At 34.6% G+C, this 16,829-nt stretch overlaps 1 protein-coding gene across 3 annotated transcripts in view; it reads left to right on the top strand.

The window, feature by feature from the left end:
* LOC131053795 (transcription factor CAULIFLOWER) overlaps nucleotides 1-16,829 on the top strand; it is a 65,992-nt gene that overhangs the window by 19,989 nt on the left and 29,174 nt on the right. For all 3 annotated transcript variants that reach the window (XM_057988439.2, XM_057988438.2, XM_057988437.2), the window contains exon 3: nucleotides 13,269-13,323. In XM_057988439.2, coding sequence (XP_057844422.1) covers nucleotides 13,280-13,323 — 44 coding nt within the window. In that variant the 5' untranslated portion in view covers nucleotides 13,269-13,279. The remainder of the gene's footprint in view (nucleotides 1-13,268; nucleotides 13,324-16,829) is intronic.

Here is a 16,829-nt window from a genome sequence, read left to right as displayed (position 1 = left end):
AAAAAATTGAAAATATCTGCAAAAAGTGTCGTTAGGCTCAACAAGTGATTATCCCAAGCCTTCTTCAAACTCTCCAAAATGCTGATCATACCACTAAAAAGATAGGTATGCATCTCTACTCCTCTTCTATTTTTTGGAACACTCTTGTTCAGAGCATCCTTTGCATTTTGCATACTGCTCATCAGTGAGTCTATCCGGGGAGTGATAAAGCTTCTTACTTCTCACACTTTGCCCAAAATTCTATCATTTTCTTGATTTAAACTCTTAATCTTGTCCAATATACTCATAACTTGACCTTCAAAATTGCTAGTTGGGACTAATTGGGGTGCATATGATTGAGATATGCCAATAAGCTAGCCTTCACATTATTTTATTTTCTTGTCAGTGTCCATAGTAAACTCTGGCAAAATTAGACATGACTTGTATATGAGGTTGCTTTCATCTAATTCATCTTGAATGTTCTTCATGCTAGTTATCAAGCTTACCCTATCTCCCTCAATCATCTTCAAAAATGTTTTCAGTCTCATAGCATTAAACTGATTCAAAACTCTAGCATTTGCTGCCTTCTTCAAAGATACAAAATGAGATTTTACAACATGCAACATACTTCTAAGCTTATTGGAGGGAGTATCAGATGTGTCCAGTTTAAAGGATGGCAAAATTTTCTCCAATATCTTTGCCGCAAACGTTATCAACTCTTTATCTATGGTGTGGGACTTGAGTAAGTCCTCACTAGCTTCAATTCTTGAATAGGAGATAATGAGCTCAGATCAATAGACCCTTGAGTGAAATCATCAGAGTCTGTGACAACTTGCTTACCTTTGTCAGCTACAGTATCTCTTGCCACTATCACCGGAGCTTGATCACCCTTCTCTTCTCCTTTATCCTTCTCTATCACCTCTGCACTTGCAAATTTTACAATATCTTCACCTTTCTTCGCATCAACTTCTCCCTTTTCTTGATCTAGTTTTCTAATCTCCTCAACTGTCTTCTCAGAGTCAACAACTATTACCGGAGGATCTTGTTCAACTTCACCAGAGTTATCAACCTTCTGATGAACATCATCAACTGCTACATGCACATTGTTCAGATGTTTGATCTTTTTGTACATTGGGAACTGCTACATGCACTTTCAGAATGGATGTATCATGTGACTGCTCTTTTGGTTGAGTGTCATCCTGTGTCCGATTAACATCATATATGTGCTCTATCAATAATAATCTCAAAATTGCTTCAGTATCTTTAGTCACTTCATCTATTTGACTGAGCTGATTTTATTGACTCTCTTCTTGCTTCAAAATCTATCCTTAGCAATCTTCAACAATTTGTCAACTTCATCTTTAGAGATTACAAAACTCAAATTAACTAATACATATTCCTTTATCCTTTCATCTTCCAAATTGGTTGTATGCCTCCTTGCATCCAAAATATCATATAATCCCTTCAAGATCATAGATGACAATTATATCAAGGTTTTTCTATAAGCATTCATATACTATATAACTGCTTCCTCTATAGCCCTCTGATCATTATCATCACAATTTTCATAATATATAGGAAAATTCTTCAAGTTATCTTCCTTAAGTACTTCATCAATTATTTCATTTAAAGTGATTGGGGGCATAACATCATAAGTACCTTCAACCTTGTTGGACTTCAGAGCTTCATCCAATTTAGACTTTTGTTTCTTGCTTGCTTTGGCTCTAGCGGATGGCTCAGCTTCTTTCCTTGGTTTCTTGGTCAACTGGGCTCCACCGGATTGAGGCTTCTTCACTACTTTGGCATAGGTAGCTGTCTTCTTTACCTCTTTCACTGCTTCATCAGATTATGTTTCTACATCCTCAACGGTGGTTGCAACATACTCCCATTGTGGCTTCTCCTTCTTCCTCTTCTCTGCTCCACTGATTGACTTGGCTTGTGGTTAGGGTGGAGGGATGGGCTTCTGAGCACCAGAGGTAGGTACAAACTGGGCTTGCCTTGGCTTGGATTTATTGGGAGGAGTGGAGAATAATTTTATCTTTTTACGATTAACCATGTCCTCCTCCTTCAATATATTCTTCTCCCTAGCCCTTTGAATGACTTCTTTTGTTATACCCATTTGTCTTGCAGCCTCTTCAACCTCTTTTTGACTTTCCTCTTCCTTGTCGGCTTAGTGAATTTCTTGTGTAGGTCTAGATCCTTCTTGTAAGTATCGAGCCTCTCTTCTTTCTCATCTATAGGTTTACTCAACAGGTTTTGAGCATATGCATCAAGTGTGTGATTTTATTCTCATATTTTTCAACAATGTCTTTTGGGATCCTCTCTCTGCTTTTCATCATTGCTTGAAATGATTTGAAGTAACCTCACAAAGCATATTTCTGTGTTACCACATCACCTAATCCTTGCAAACCTTCTTTTATCTAGATTGCCACTGGTTTATCATAAGCGCATTGAACTTTTCCCATTTCGAGGATTTTATTCAATAAGTAAAGTACTAAACAAACAATCAGAGAACCAAACTTGAAAAAATGTTTCTTATCTTGTTTTATCTTCTTCAGGTTGCTCATTATCTCATGGAGAAGCACTCCACACAGATCATATCTTTTGTCCTCCTTGAGCATTTGATAGGCTCCAAATATTGCAGTACTGGATACTAAATTTTGTATGTTGGATTGGTACACCTTGTATCCTATCACCATTGAAGCAAATCTCACATCATGTTCAATGATATCACTTATTGTCATTGACTGATTGTCATGCTAGGATCCGATAACCTTTGTTACTGTTGTGTTCTTGTCATTTCTTAGATCGGGGATCTCACCAGTTGCATTCAAATAGGTTATTGCTTGAACGGCTTGCTTCGTGATCTTGTGAGGTCTATCCAGCCATATAAATTCATCATGGATTCAGCTCAAGATATACCTAACCCATTCAAGTTCATCGAGCACCAAAAAATGAACAAATTGGATAAAACCCTTGTCTTGCAATGATTTGAATTTGGGCTTCATATTCCCCATACCATCCATCATATGCTTGGTGTATAGTGATAGAATGTTTGCATTTCCAATCTCTTCGATATTATAGTGAATATATGCCCTAATATCTTCATTGTGAGACACACCATACAACACAGAAGAAAATGCTCCTTTTGGATCATCTTCAACCAATTTGAATGGATGTTTCTTAAACACTAGCCTTGCCCTTTCAGTAATGTCAACTACCAATGGAGTTGCTATACCAAATGTTGATGCCATTTCGAAATTGGGGTTATGAAAAACAACTCGAACACGGATAAATACCTTTCCAAATTCAATCAAATGTTAGGAATCATTGTCGGATCACTTCAAGCTCTGTTTTTGCTGCTCAATCTCATTTTCTTCACTCTTCTGCTCTTTCTCTTCATTCGTAATGTGAGGAATGAATGATAGAATGCCTTTTTATCTTCTAAAAACCTAACTTCAAATTCTAATAAATACACAACCCTAAAAGATTTCTGGATACCTTGTTGCTTCAAGAATTTATCACCAGATACTCAGATATGCATGAAATCTTTCGGATATCAATTGCACAGCTAATCTCCATCATCTACAACCTTCCTTAGCCAGTTACAGATCTCCAAAATGGGGTTTTAAAGATCTGCGTGAAAAGCTTCCCCCTAATGATTTGGGCCTTTATTACTGGATGAGGTTCCAACACCAGAATCAGGTGTGGAGCCATTCTGAGTATTTGAATCTTCCTTCTTAACCCACATGTTCATATGTTTCTCTCTGAATTCTTCAACCTTTTCTTTTCCCTTCTCATATGATCTATTCTTGTCTACCAAAGCATTCCTCCTTACATTCTTACTTCTGCAATATCTTGCAATGTGATCGGATTTGTTGCATGCATAGCAAACAACATTTCTTTGCATAGGCTTGAAGTTCATGTTTGATTTGGTCTCATCCTGCATTGGTTAGAAATGTGTCCAAACATTCCACAAGTATAGCATCTCTTATTTTGGAAATCATTCAACACTTTTCTACACATGTTTGACTTATGACCAAAGTTGTTGCATTTGAAACATTGACCGATAAAGGTAGGACCATTATTAATCACCCTATTTTTGCATTGTTTTTCCATATGAGCGAATTTATTGCAAACAAAATATTTACCGTTGAATTTATAGGCATTAGGTTGTCTTACAGGAGGTTTCTTATTCTTTTGATGATTGCTTTGTCTAGAACCGGGGAATTCTCCTTTCTCATATCAAAGTCCTTGCATGTCTTTTCCATGTCTCTGAGTTTCCAGCATCTCATCTAACCGAGCTAAGCTAGCTTTGAATTTTTCTTTGTACTCATTAGAAGTAGAAAGCTCATCTCTCAGAATTATGACCCGCCTTTCAAGTTTTTGCCCATCATCCGTGGATTGCACCAATTCAAGTTTCAACTGATCATTCTCATATTTCAATCTACAACATTCATCAGATCTATCCTTCAATGATTAAGTCAAATTTTCCTCATTCTTCTTCTTGTCTTCAATCTCCTTTGTCAACTTTATCATAATGAATTACATTTCATTCTTCGCATTTTCTTTGGCAATCTTCTCACATTCATCTCCCTTGTCTTGTAAGGATTGATTGTTAATGCTTTGTTCTTCTTTCTCCTTGAGTTTATCCATCAGTTCCTTTCTCTTCTCTCTGAATTTGTTCACTTGTTCTTTTAGAGATTCAATGAATTTTTTAGCTGCTTCTAGACTTCTCCTCGAACTGCTCTTCTCTTTCATAGCTGCATCGAGATCTTCAAGAGCCATAGTAAGTTTCTTCTGCAAACCGGAGTCCATTGATTCAATCTTGTGGATCTTCGTCAAGTTGTTAGACTTCTTTTGAGGAACTAAGCTCTGATACCAATTGTTGGTATCAATGAACACTAAGAGTGCGGGGGGGGGGGGGGGGGTGAATTAGTGTTTAGCAATTTACAAGCTTATTAAATTGATTCTTAAACCATCAGATGCATAAGAATGAAAGTAAAGTGTAGAAACTTAAACCAAGAAACCACAAAACCATAACACCAATATTTTTACGTGGAAACCTGGAAAGGGAAAAACCATGGTGGGATTTGAACCCACAATATCATTATACTATGGCTAGGAATATGATAATATTACATAAAGGGGAATGCACTTGCATTCAAACACACTTCCTAGACCTCACTGTTCAAATACAAAAGAAGGCTACAACTCAGAGGAAGGCTCACTGACTTAAAAATGATTAAAATTAATTACAATAATGAATGAACTGAAGAATAGCTTATTCATATGCCAAATAGTAGTTTCGGTTAAGCTCGATTAGTCTTCTACAACTGTTCTGTTTTCCTACTATGTCATATACTGGAGCACTAAAACCTTCAATCACATTCACCAACCTTCGCACATTTGCTCATACAAACTTCTCACACATATCTCATCTCCCAAAATTCTCAACCAAATCGATCTTATATATCCACACCACCAAAATTAATCGATTCTCATGTCGGCTCTCAAAAATCACATAACACGCAACATAAAATGTGTATCAATAAGTTGGCTCAAACTACCCACACATCCATATGCGGACCCAAACAAAATGATAAAAAGCTTCACATAAGTTAGCCCAATCTCCTCGAACTCAAAAGTAATCACCGAAATTATCCCAAAGATTCCGCATCACATGCTATACCATAATAGCTTTGTTCTTCTTGGATTACCAGATACCGGACCTTCAATCTCACCCACAAATCAACATCGGATATTAGGATTATAAAATACTTTGCCTTGAACCTCGAATTATCTACCTCTATCACTGCAACCAAAGTTACATGACCAAAATTAAGATATGTACATTGCACTCGTATTTTTCTAGTTACTGTATTCCACCTTCCAAACTTATGCCTCATGACCAATGTAACTTCCGGTAAATCAAATCTTCATGTACACTAGATATGGTTTCTGAACTGATTTGCCATCAATGACAACTCCTAAACATTTCTTATGCATCAATCTTCACTAGAATAATGTCTCTTGCCAACAGAAAGAAAATGAAATTGATAATGTCATCGATGAATTTCTTGATAATTTAGAATTGGAAGGATATGAAGTTGTTGAAGAAGTTGAGGCGAGTGAAAATGAACTTGATGAAGATGAGACCGAGAATTGGGAGGACTATCAGAGCAACAAAATTTTGAGGTTTAAGGAAGAGAATTTATTACTCATAGATCAATCGATTTTTATGAAACAAAAAATGGAGGTTTTGTGTCATGTGATGAATTTGGAAAAAGGCAACTTCGAGAAAGTGTGGGATTTTTTCAAAGAGACCTTGAGTTAGGCATAGGAAAGTGATGGGAAGGCCCAATGGAACTTGACAAAGAAATCTTTCCTTGTAGAAATGCATCGCTTGTTGACAGAGAAGATTCTCTTTGGTGGAAAGAAGCCATAGGCGGTTAAGGCCATAGATGTCATTGGTCAAAAAATGGGGGAGTAACAACCAAGAGGAGAAGACTAGGTAGTTTGCCCAAAAGACAATAAATTTGGCCTGAACTAATTGCAAATAGATCTTGTGGATGGAAGAGGTTGTGATCAGCCTGTAGAAAATTGTGTGTCCTACTAACAACGGGATGGGTAGAGGTGATGCATGGAAGGAAAGTTCGGGTGGTTCGACTCTTGGCTTTGACGATTGTGGGTGCTTTGTTCCCCGTGCTATGCTCATGGATTTGGAGCCCAACACCATGGAAATAAACACAAATTTTGATGCAATTATAAGTTTTGATGAGGTTGCAATGCATAACGCTTTTGTGGATGGTGAGTGTGGTGTTGAGAAGGAATCACAAACGATTGTGAATTTTGGAGAGACTCAATCCTTTGACATTTGTCTTTCTAGTTCTCTGAATAGTCCTCATGGTGTGAGATCTAGTGCCAATGGAATAATTCGTGAGGTTTATGTGGGACAAACCTCTCAACACACCATATCTCCTTGGTGTGGGGACAATTCTTTGGTTTCACAACAATACAAATTGGAGCCCATAATAAGTGAAACGTAGAAGAATGTGAATCTTCAACAACGCTCCCTTACCTCCACTGGATTCGTGAAACATGCCATGACCATGACATAAAAGATCTTGCAATGGGCCACAGAGAAGGTTACATTGAGCCTTGGGGAAAATGTGTGGGTGAGTGTGGATACATGCTAATGACTCATAACATTTATATAATGGGTTTGCAAACCAAGTTTGTAGCATGTCTTGATGGGGTAGTGTTTCAGGATGGAATGCTAGTCGGTGATGTCAATAATATTGTGCTTCTAAATGTTATTTTATCACCAATTGGGTTTGAAGTTTTGAGAATTATCAATATTACTTCAATGTCATATGGAATTGAGAGAAAGAATAATAAAATTAGACTTGTTTCTGTTGGTTCTCTTCCAGATGAGGTAGATCGCATGGTGTTTGAGGAAGATGATAGGATTTTAGATGTTCTATTTAAGGAGAGCACAGTGAAACGTGAGTGTATTATGTATGCATATAAGTGTTCTTCTCTGGATGAACCTACAAAGAATGGTGTTATTGAAGTTAAACATGGGGATCATGTAATTCCTTTTTACCAATCAGATTGTAGATAATGTAGGTTTTGCATGTCAGGAAATACAAATCTTGGTGGTAAAATGTTTATTTCAATGTTTGAGATTGGAGATGGTGTGCTCTCCACTGTAGGTAACACTCATTTGGGAGGAGATAACCTTGACAAGTGAATTGTTCTCTGATTTGACATGGAGAAGGTTAATTTGAAGTGTTCTAGAACAGAGTTTGGCATAGCTCAAATCTTCGATGTGCCTAGTTGTAATATGAGTTTAGCAGTAGAAATGCAAGGGTTGTTAGTCCATGGCTATACCGGTTGGCCTTCAAGGGGGAGATTGTTGGGAATATGAAGCCCAATGGTCACATGACCATTCCCCTTCTCCCAACTCTTTGTTTCATAGTTGAATATGATTGTATCAATTATTGTGTGCAACCCATGTATAATGTATTATTGGATAACGATTAATAGATGATTTCCTTGCTTTCCCATGGATGTAGCCAGTTAGGGTGAACCATGTAAATTGCTACGTTATGTGTTCATTTTCTATTTGTTTCATTTTAGTTTAATTGTTTATATATTTTCTCTATGTTGGCATTTGGCAAAACTGATACAGATACAGGTAATGTAGTTGAAGTTGGATGACTGTACCGGTAAAGGATAGAAGTCTATTTGTGATGAAGAGATTGAGATTCTATGAATAGATGACATGATCAATTATTTGTGTTGTCATTGATGGTAACTAATGTCAACTGATGTTTTATTTTGTCATCTTATTGATTTAGTTTACCGGAAGACAGGGTTTACCGACAGTGAACTAAAGTCCATGAAATAGGACTTTAACCGGTAAAGTAGAGTTGTTTTGATTGGATCGGATGATCGGAAATGATTGGTGATTTGCAGTTTGGATGGTGAACTTGTATCAGGAAAGGTGTATATGATCGGAACCAGAACTTGTGGAGATTACCAGAAGGCATGTTTCAAAATTCTGATGAAGTTTTGCTAAGGTTTTAGTAGGGTTTAAGGACCGGTGAAAAAATCATCAAATCGATAATGATTTATATTATGACGGTGATTGATGACGAGTCTACATGAAGTTGGTAGCACGACACAACCCGCGTGAAAGATTTAATTATTTTTTTGGCGTGATTCAAGGAATATTTTCTTGGAAATCAACGAAACGCTTAGTAGAGTGTTTTGAGGATACAGATTGGATTTCCATGATGGGTTACGATCAACCAACAATTGATATTGCATTGTAATTTTTTGTAATGATCTGTATAACAATCTATAATGATCTCTTATGTTTTGAATTGTCAATTCATGATGTAATTAGGTTTTGTGGCCGACCTAGTTAAGATGGCTATTTAGGATGACATAGTTGATGTTTATTGTGTTGGTGGTCTTAGAGAATGTGTTAAGCCATCCAAGAGAAGTGTGAGATCTGCCTGAGAGTTGCAGAGTATCAAGTGTATAACTGGATCTGATCAAGAAAGCAAAGAAGTGAAAGTAAACATATCATTCTTTCACTGTTGTTCCCTAACAGTTGCAGCAGGTTAAATCCCTTAACCGGGTAGGTCCTAACAAGCCTTAAACATTTAAGTCCCCTAACAGGGAAGCTCTCAAAAGAGTGTTAAATCCTCTCACGAGGTTGATCCTAACAGATCATCAAGCTCCTAACCAGGTTGCAAGGCAAATCCTTTAACCGGGTGACTCCTAATAGGGTCTACTCTTAACCAAGTGTATTGTAAGCTCCTAATAGGGCGTATTTCAAAAGAGTACAAATATTTGTGGGTACCAACTCCCATCGTGGTTTTCCCCTATTTGGGTTTCCACATAAAAAATTTATCGTGTTCATGTGTGGAATGTTTTTCATGTGATGTTCTTGTTTATTTCATGCATTATTTCCGAGACACCAGTTATGATGTTTTATCATAAGTTTATTAGAGGTTACCGATACTGATAAGAAGTTGTTTGAGAAGGTTTTTGATCTGATTGATAAGGTTAATGAGGTGGTAAATGATTTGATTAATGTGTTAAGCAAATCTGATTACAGAAGTTGAGACATTTGTTAAATGGTTTCAGATCTAAGATAAGTTTTTTTTTGACTTAAAGTTTCAATTGGTCTTAATATTGATTCACCCCCCCTCTCAGTATTAATTGGATCCTCATAGGATTAACACTCTACTCATTTAAATTAACAATATGTTCATTGAAAGCTCACAAATGAAGAAAGAAAGGGAAATAAAGGGAAGAAGGCACTTGATAGACTTAGTTGAACTTCTACATATGAATCAATGATCATGAAAAGACTTTGGATGACTAAAAGAAGTTTGAAATCCACGAAGACTCTTTAAATTAACAAAATCATAAAAAATGACCAGAGATACCATACGCTCAAGAATTTTTTTAAACTGTTTGTATCTTCAAACATCTATAAATATGGTGTATGATGAGAACAACATTTAGAAAATGACCAAAGGAAAACTCAGATGAAATAATTTAAGATAAGTTATATATAATGAATACGATAAGACCTAATACACAAAAGAGTTGAAACTCAAGATTTATTTAACATTGTCAAATTATCCCAATACTAACCATTGATTTTATAATTGTTAATTGCATACTCCAACATTCAATTATTTTCACCCATAATCTAATAAATATTACTTTCATTCTCAATTGTATCAACTAAAGAGTATTATCAATCACATAAAAATTTATTTTTGATTAAGTTGGTGTGTGAATGAGTGACCAACTTAAAAAGACCTTTCATCCACCTTGGAACAATTTCCCAAGAAGATTTAACTTCAAAATCTTTAGACCTCAGAGTAGAGGGAGGGGATGTCCTCCAAGAGGATTGATCTAAGGGTACTACATATTTTGAGGAACAATGAGGAGTTGCCAATTGACAAACTATTGACTTACAAATAATGAATTGATAATCTAAAGTTGAAGACATAATTAGAATAGACAATATAAGTTGTTGAGATTCAAAAACATTGACCAAAGGTTTAGAAGGTGCCCCACTAGGCCCAAAGGAATAATTTACAAGAATGAAAGAGAATTTAAATCTTTGAAGTCAACTATAAACCATTAGGATACATTATAAGATGGTTAGGAAGATAAATTCTCCACCATTTTGAAAATTATTGCTTATATAACCCATAAGAAATTTGAAGCCAAGTTCCTAGTTTTGAAGCAATGTCTACATTGAAAGGGAATTCCTTCACAATTAAACAATTGAGACTAATATTGATCATTATGCTATAAAACCTCACTTGGTAAAGAATTTGATAGATCAACTTCCATTAGGATATGTGCATAAGAGGTGTCAATAAAGTTCTTAGAAGCCAAGTCCACCTTTAGAAATTGACCAAGAACATTACTAGTGGTATCATATGTCAATATACACTAGAACTATAAAGGTAGATAAATCAATCATACCCAAGAAGACATTATGTCAATAGAATCTTTCAAGGGGTTGGAAGAGGGACACGAAGGGCGTATCAAGAGAAATCGAACAATGCAAAATTGAAAGAGAAGGCCATAGGTTGTGAAATATGCAAATCAAACCCTTACACATTAAAAATTCTCAGGAAATCACTTCCTTCCCTAGAGACACAACAAGAACAACAATAGCACAAGGATGAGGAAATTAATTTTTCCTCCTATCATACACAATATTCTTAGGTGAAAATTCATTACCTACAATTGATTTCTTCACTTCAAAAGGAATATACCTATAAGTGTGGATGGTATTCATTAGAAAAAAATTGTTCGCCACATTTGTATATGATCTATCAAAAGGGGTGGACATATGCACAATAAGAACAACCTTACAAACAACCTCAGGTGTAAGCGAAGATATCTAAGGGTACCACCATTATTTATAAATTTTCAATTAGTTCTCTACATTTTACTTAAAATAATATATTTATAAGTTTTCTAATGAGATTTATGTTATTTAATTTGTATTTTCATTATGTGAATTGGAAAAAATAGATTAATTAAATGAAATGAAAAATTTGAATGTGAATGATAATAATTTTTTTTTTTGGCAAGATGGAAAAATTGGAGGACATTTTTGACAAAAAAATTCTTTGCATAGAAAAGCATGTGGGTATCTCTTTTGTCTAGGATCATGCTAATAAAAGTGGATCTATTCGTCATATGAACCTATTACATGTTAGGTTTGAATTCCTTACGTGAGGTTGTCAATTATTTAGTCAAAACTATGATGGGATTTGTTTAGAATGACTTAGTGGGGAGCGAGAAACTAAAATTGGTATGGGCTCCTTCCCTAGCTTATATTCTAGTAGTTCCTTGAATGGCCTTGACCTTTAGGATGGCCAGATTTGGTATGTTAATAGTATAAAGTTACATCACACTTTTATAAAGGAAACGACCAACATTGATCTAACTTTTTAACTTGAATCACTATAATGTGAAATATATGTTTTTAATATTGAAATAGTGAAATATAATTTTTTTTTTGTATTTTATGTTTATATTTATTTTTTTTAAATGAAAAAAATTTGTGTACAGATTTTATAAAAAATGACACTATAAATTTTGTAATATGCTGAAAAAGAAGTTAATTAGGATCAATATTTGTATGGTAATATTTTTTTCCTTCAATTTTTTTTGTTATTTATAATTTGAAACTTCATGAATTTTATTTTTTTTCAATTTTTGTAAATAAATATTAAAATGTGTGCATTTAAAAAACAATTGTGTCCATGAGATGCCATCTTTCATCTTATCTATTTATCAAAACTCAAATATAAATGATAGGTAGACTACCAAAAATCTATATTTTAAAAAATTACATTTACAAATCTACAAAAGGTTATTTATATATTTATAAAATAATATTTACATGAATAAAAGTTGAACCATCAATTTTTTTGAATAATTCTATTTTTTGATAAATTGGCATTAAAGTGGTGCTACATATTCATTTAGTGAACATATATGATTGGAAAAGTTGTGATCATATGTTCTGGCCAAAATCGATTTTTAGTTACAATTTCTTAAATTCACTTGTGTTGATAAGTTGGCCAAAATAAAGTGAGCAAGTCAATTAAAATTTCACTTTGAATTTTAGAAAGATGAGTTGATTATGAAATCATGTAAACAACTCTAAAAGAGCAAACATTCAAATTTAAGCGTATGTTTATATTTATGTAAGTGCACAAATAAGTGTAATAAATGCATAAATAAGATGAATGTAATAGAATGTATGTATAAAGATAAGGATGGGATTGTGTATGAGAATATGTATGTGTAAGAATAGATATAAAGACTAGAAAAATGAGTATAATTTAACATAATATTGTGTCAATTACCAATAAATAATATACAAATATTTTTTACAAATAAAAAGAAAATTAAATGAAAAATAACATGAATATATATTTTCATCATTATAATTAGATATAATAGAATTCATATTATAATTTAAATAGCAACGTTTCAAAATAACTATAGAAGATTAATATTTTTTTTTGATATAGTACAAATGATTCCTATTTATAATTTAAAAATAATGTATTATAGTTTTGCATTAAGAGGGGATTATGTTTACTAAAAATTGAATAAGATATGACTATTGATCTACAATTATAATTAAAATAAATAAATAAAATATATACGTTTTCATTCAACATTTTCTATGTCTAATTTTTTGTTTTATTATATAGGATGCAATCAAATGGAAGACATTCAAAGGCTGAGAGCATCATCGATGATGATAAGGTAATGTACTACATAAAAATACTATCAAAATACTTTCAAAAATATTCTGATTTATATGTATAATGCAGCTTTATAAACATTTTTAAATATTAACTTTTGAAATATATTGAATAATTTTTTAATTTAGTTGATTAAAATTGGTTTTCTTAATAATTTGAAGTGTAGGTTTTTTTTCCCTAACAAAACAATTGATGTTATACAAATTGTTCTTATCTTTTGTTTTAAGTAGGAGAGTTGCACCTATGGCTACTCTATATACTGATCAATTGCACATGCTTAGGCTCTTTTCTTATACATAACAATATAGGCATGATTACACCTAGAATTTATTTGACTATTTAATTTGCTACATACTTACATGTATTGTGGCTACACTAGGTATAATTTTTTTTGATCTATTTTCTCATTTTATACTCTATACACTATAGATTTCATCAGCACTGAATTTACAATGTTAATTTCTCTCCTCATCTCGCCCTTGATTGATGAACTCATAAATCCATTCAAGGCCATGGATCAGTGTCAAGGATCAATTCCAAATTTATAACCTTATTAAGAAAGGAGCATTTCTTCTCCTCTTTGTTTCAGTACTACATATGAATGTTTTCTCTAAAATTAGATGAGAGAGGTAGCCATTGAGTAGTAGACCTAGAATTAAGGAAACTTTTAATATCTTATGGGATAGGTATGCCAACCTTGATCTGTGTCACCTCCATTACTTCATTTAGGTCTCCTAACAAATCTTTCTTGATTAAATTGGATTTGATGCTTCATACCTTGATCCTTTGATTCTCGAACATCTATAATGATCCCATAAATATGGAGGAAGCATCCATGTTAGCCTTGTGATGGTTGTCTACTACAATAAAATCCTTGTCAAGTATCAATAAATAGATTAATTTCTCATCTTCTAATAGATTTTAAAATTATTTTGTGAATAGGGTAAGGAAAGGGTCATGAATACATGCTTTATTTAATTCTTGAAAGTCTACATAGATTTAGATTACACTTGTTTTCTTGTTCTGAACCACCATAGGGCTAATTCATTCATAATCGTCCATAGGTTTTATAATACCTATTGCCAATATCTTATCTAATTCTATCTTTATTGTCTTCTTCATGTTTGGGTTAAGGTGATAAGTCCTTTTTCGATTGTATCCTCGTCCACCTTAGTAATTAGATTGTTTATTATCTTCCTTGCATCTCTATGGAGGATTATTTTTCAATGTATTGAAATTCTGGTCATTCCTCCAAGGGGATTGCCTATATTTTATTAGCATATAATGGGCACTCCACAAGGCCTTAACATAATTCTTGTTCCTATATATCTTCCTATCACATTCATTATGTAGTGGATATTTTGTATTTGGATGCTTTGTGGCTTTTGAAACTTGTAGGTGGTTGATAGGGCACATACTGGTAAGGTAAATATCCCATTCACTACAAGTTCCACAATATAATGAATTCAACTTACTTGATACTATTTTGAGTTCTACTTGTAAGGTCGTTGTTGTTTCTCCTTAGGCACTCTGAAATTCATTCTGAAAATGGCTCTCTCTTGAATATTATGAACACCATAATGCTTTGGACTTCTTTTCTTCTCCCTTCACTATAATACTATTTTGTAGTGTTAATTATTCGACTACTAATTGTAACTTCTCACGGGCCTCTTTTTCCACATCCTTAGCTGATTTGTGCCATTATTGGATCTCTATGTAGTAGGCCATTGTGACAACATCTATATAAGTATAAAAAATTCTTCCATCTAATGTGACTGATATATTTTTGTAATCTGGAGTTGAACAACTCAATCTTTTTTCACTTAGTTGAGGGTTCTTCTAATTTTTTGTAGACTTCCTTAAATATTCTATGATATGCTTTATGAGACTCATCTTCTTAGTCAACTAGATCACTTATTTTGCTTACTCTCTCTAGAGGGATGTCAAGAGTTTCAACATTTACTAGGAAGTCTCTCTTAACTTTTTAGTTCATTCCATGCTTTGGGTACATGTCTTCTTATAAAAATCAAGTGTATCCTTTCACAAGGAAGATACAAAGTCTAGTAGTTTTAAATTATCCTCCTCAATGTTCTATCTTTCCCAAAGCGACTTCAGTAAAAAAAATGCTTTGTAGACTTTGTTGTGTCCTTGTCAAATAATGGTAACTTAATAGAGCACTTCATTTTTATTTAATTCTTCTCAATTGTTTATTTGTATATTGGTGGACTATGTATTTCCTCTTTCTTTATATTTTTTACTACTTACGGCTTATATTCTTTGCCCTTATGTCTAGCTAGCTTAATCTTAAAATACTCATTTTCAAGAATTTCTTCCTAATCTATTGCACTATCTTCTCTATCACTTGTCTCTTTCTTTTGGTATTCTCGCACCTAAAATTCTCTTGCTCTATATGACATGGTGATGAATCTTGGTCCAGAGGTTGTTTTTGACTAAAAAAAGTAGCGTTAACTAGGGCGCTGACCCTTTACAAAGTCAAAGGTTATCAAAATTAAAAAGACCAAGTAGGGGTGCAAACCCCAAAAGAACAAAGTCGGACATCCCAAACCAACTTGTCAAACTGTCAACAACCCAACCCAAATCAAGAGGGGGCAGAAGAACCCGAAACTTGACCAAGGGGGGCTTGGGAAAGGGGGTTAAATTTTCCTTTTCGCCTACGACAAACAACCGTCCAGGAAACACTATCATTAGAAACTTTCAAAGAAGAATCAAGTGGGGAAGACCCTGCAGAGTCACTGCCAGATTGTTGTTGTAGAGCGGCAACAGGCTGTTGCAGTGGAGCAGCAGCAAGAGAACAAACGCCAGGAGCAGAGTGAAGGTGAGGAGCAGGAGAAATAGGTGCAGGAACCAAGGGGGAAGGGTCCACCACAACAGTAACATCAACCAGGGCTTTATCAACAGTAAGGGGCACCTCATCTTGAGATGAATCAACTGAAACAGAATCTGAAGCATTAATCATCAAGTGGTCTTCCTTAGCATCCTTCCACCAAGTAGCAGCACCTTTGTGACGAGAGAGAGAATAGTCAGAAGCAAGGTGACGCGTTGAGAAGCACCTTCGACAACGAAAAGGGAGGCCCTCATAATCCAACAGTTGAGTCCAAGGCCTATCCCCAACCATAAGAACCACATCCCTAGGGAGGGCCAAAGATAAGTCAACATCAATTAAAAGGCGAGCAAAGGTAGAATGACCCATGGAGAACGTGGCATCATCAACATTCAAGAAGTTGCCAATGGAGTTATCGATGGCCTCAAAACAAGAAGGTTCCCAAAAATGGAGGGGGAGATTAGGGAGGTGGACCCAAACCGGATGAACAGAGGGAGATTCTGTAAGGGGGTTGAAGGACGGAGTTCAAGGCTTAATAGAGAGGGAGTGATCCTCCCAATTCCATAGCTTACCCAAAATCAAATCACGCTCATGAGTAGAGGTAAAGGAGGCAACAAAAAACCCCTTCGCACAAGGGAAAAACTCAATGCCATAAGAAACAAGGG

Source organism: Cryptomeria japonica, chromosome 10 (genome assembly GCF_030272615.1).
Source record: "Cryptomeria japonica chromosome 10, Sugi_1.0, whole genome shotgun sequence".
Lineage (NCBI taxonomy): Eukaryota > Viridiplantae > Streptophyta > Pinopsida > Cupressales > Cupressaceae > Cryptomeria > Cryptomeria japonica.
The sequence above is the reverse complement of the archived record's forward strand: the minus strand, read 5'-3'. Positions and strand labels throughout refer to the sequence as shown.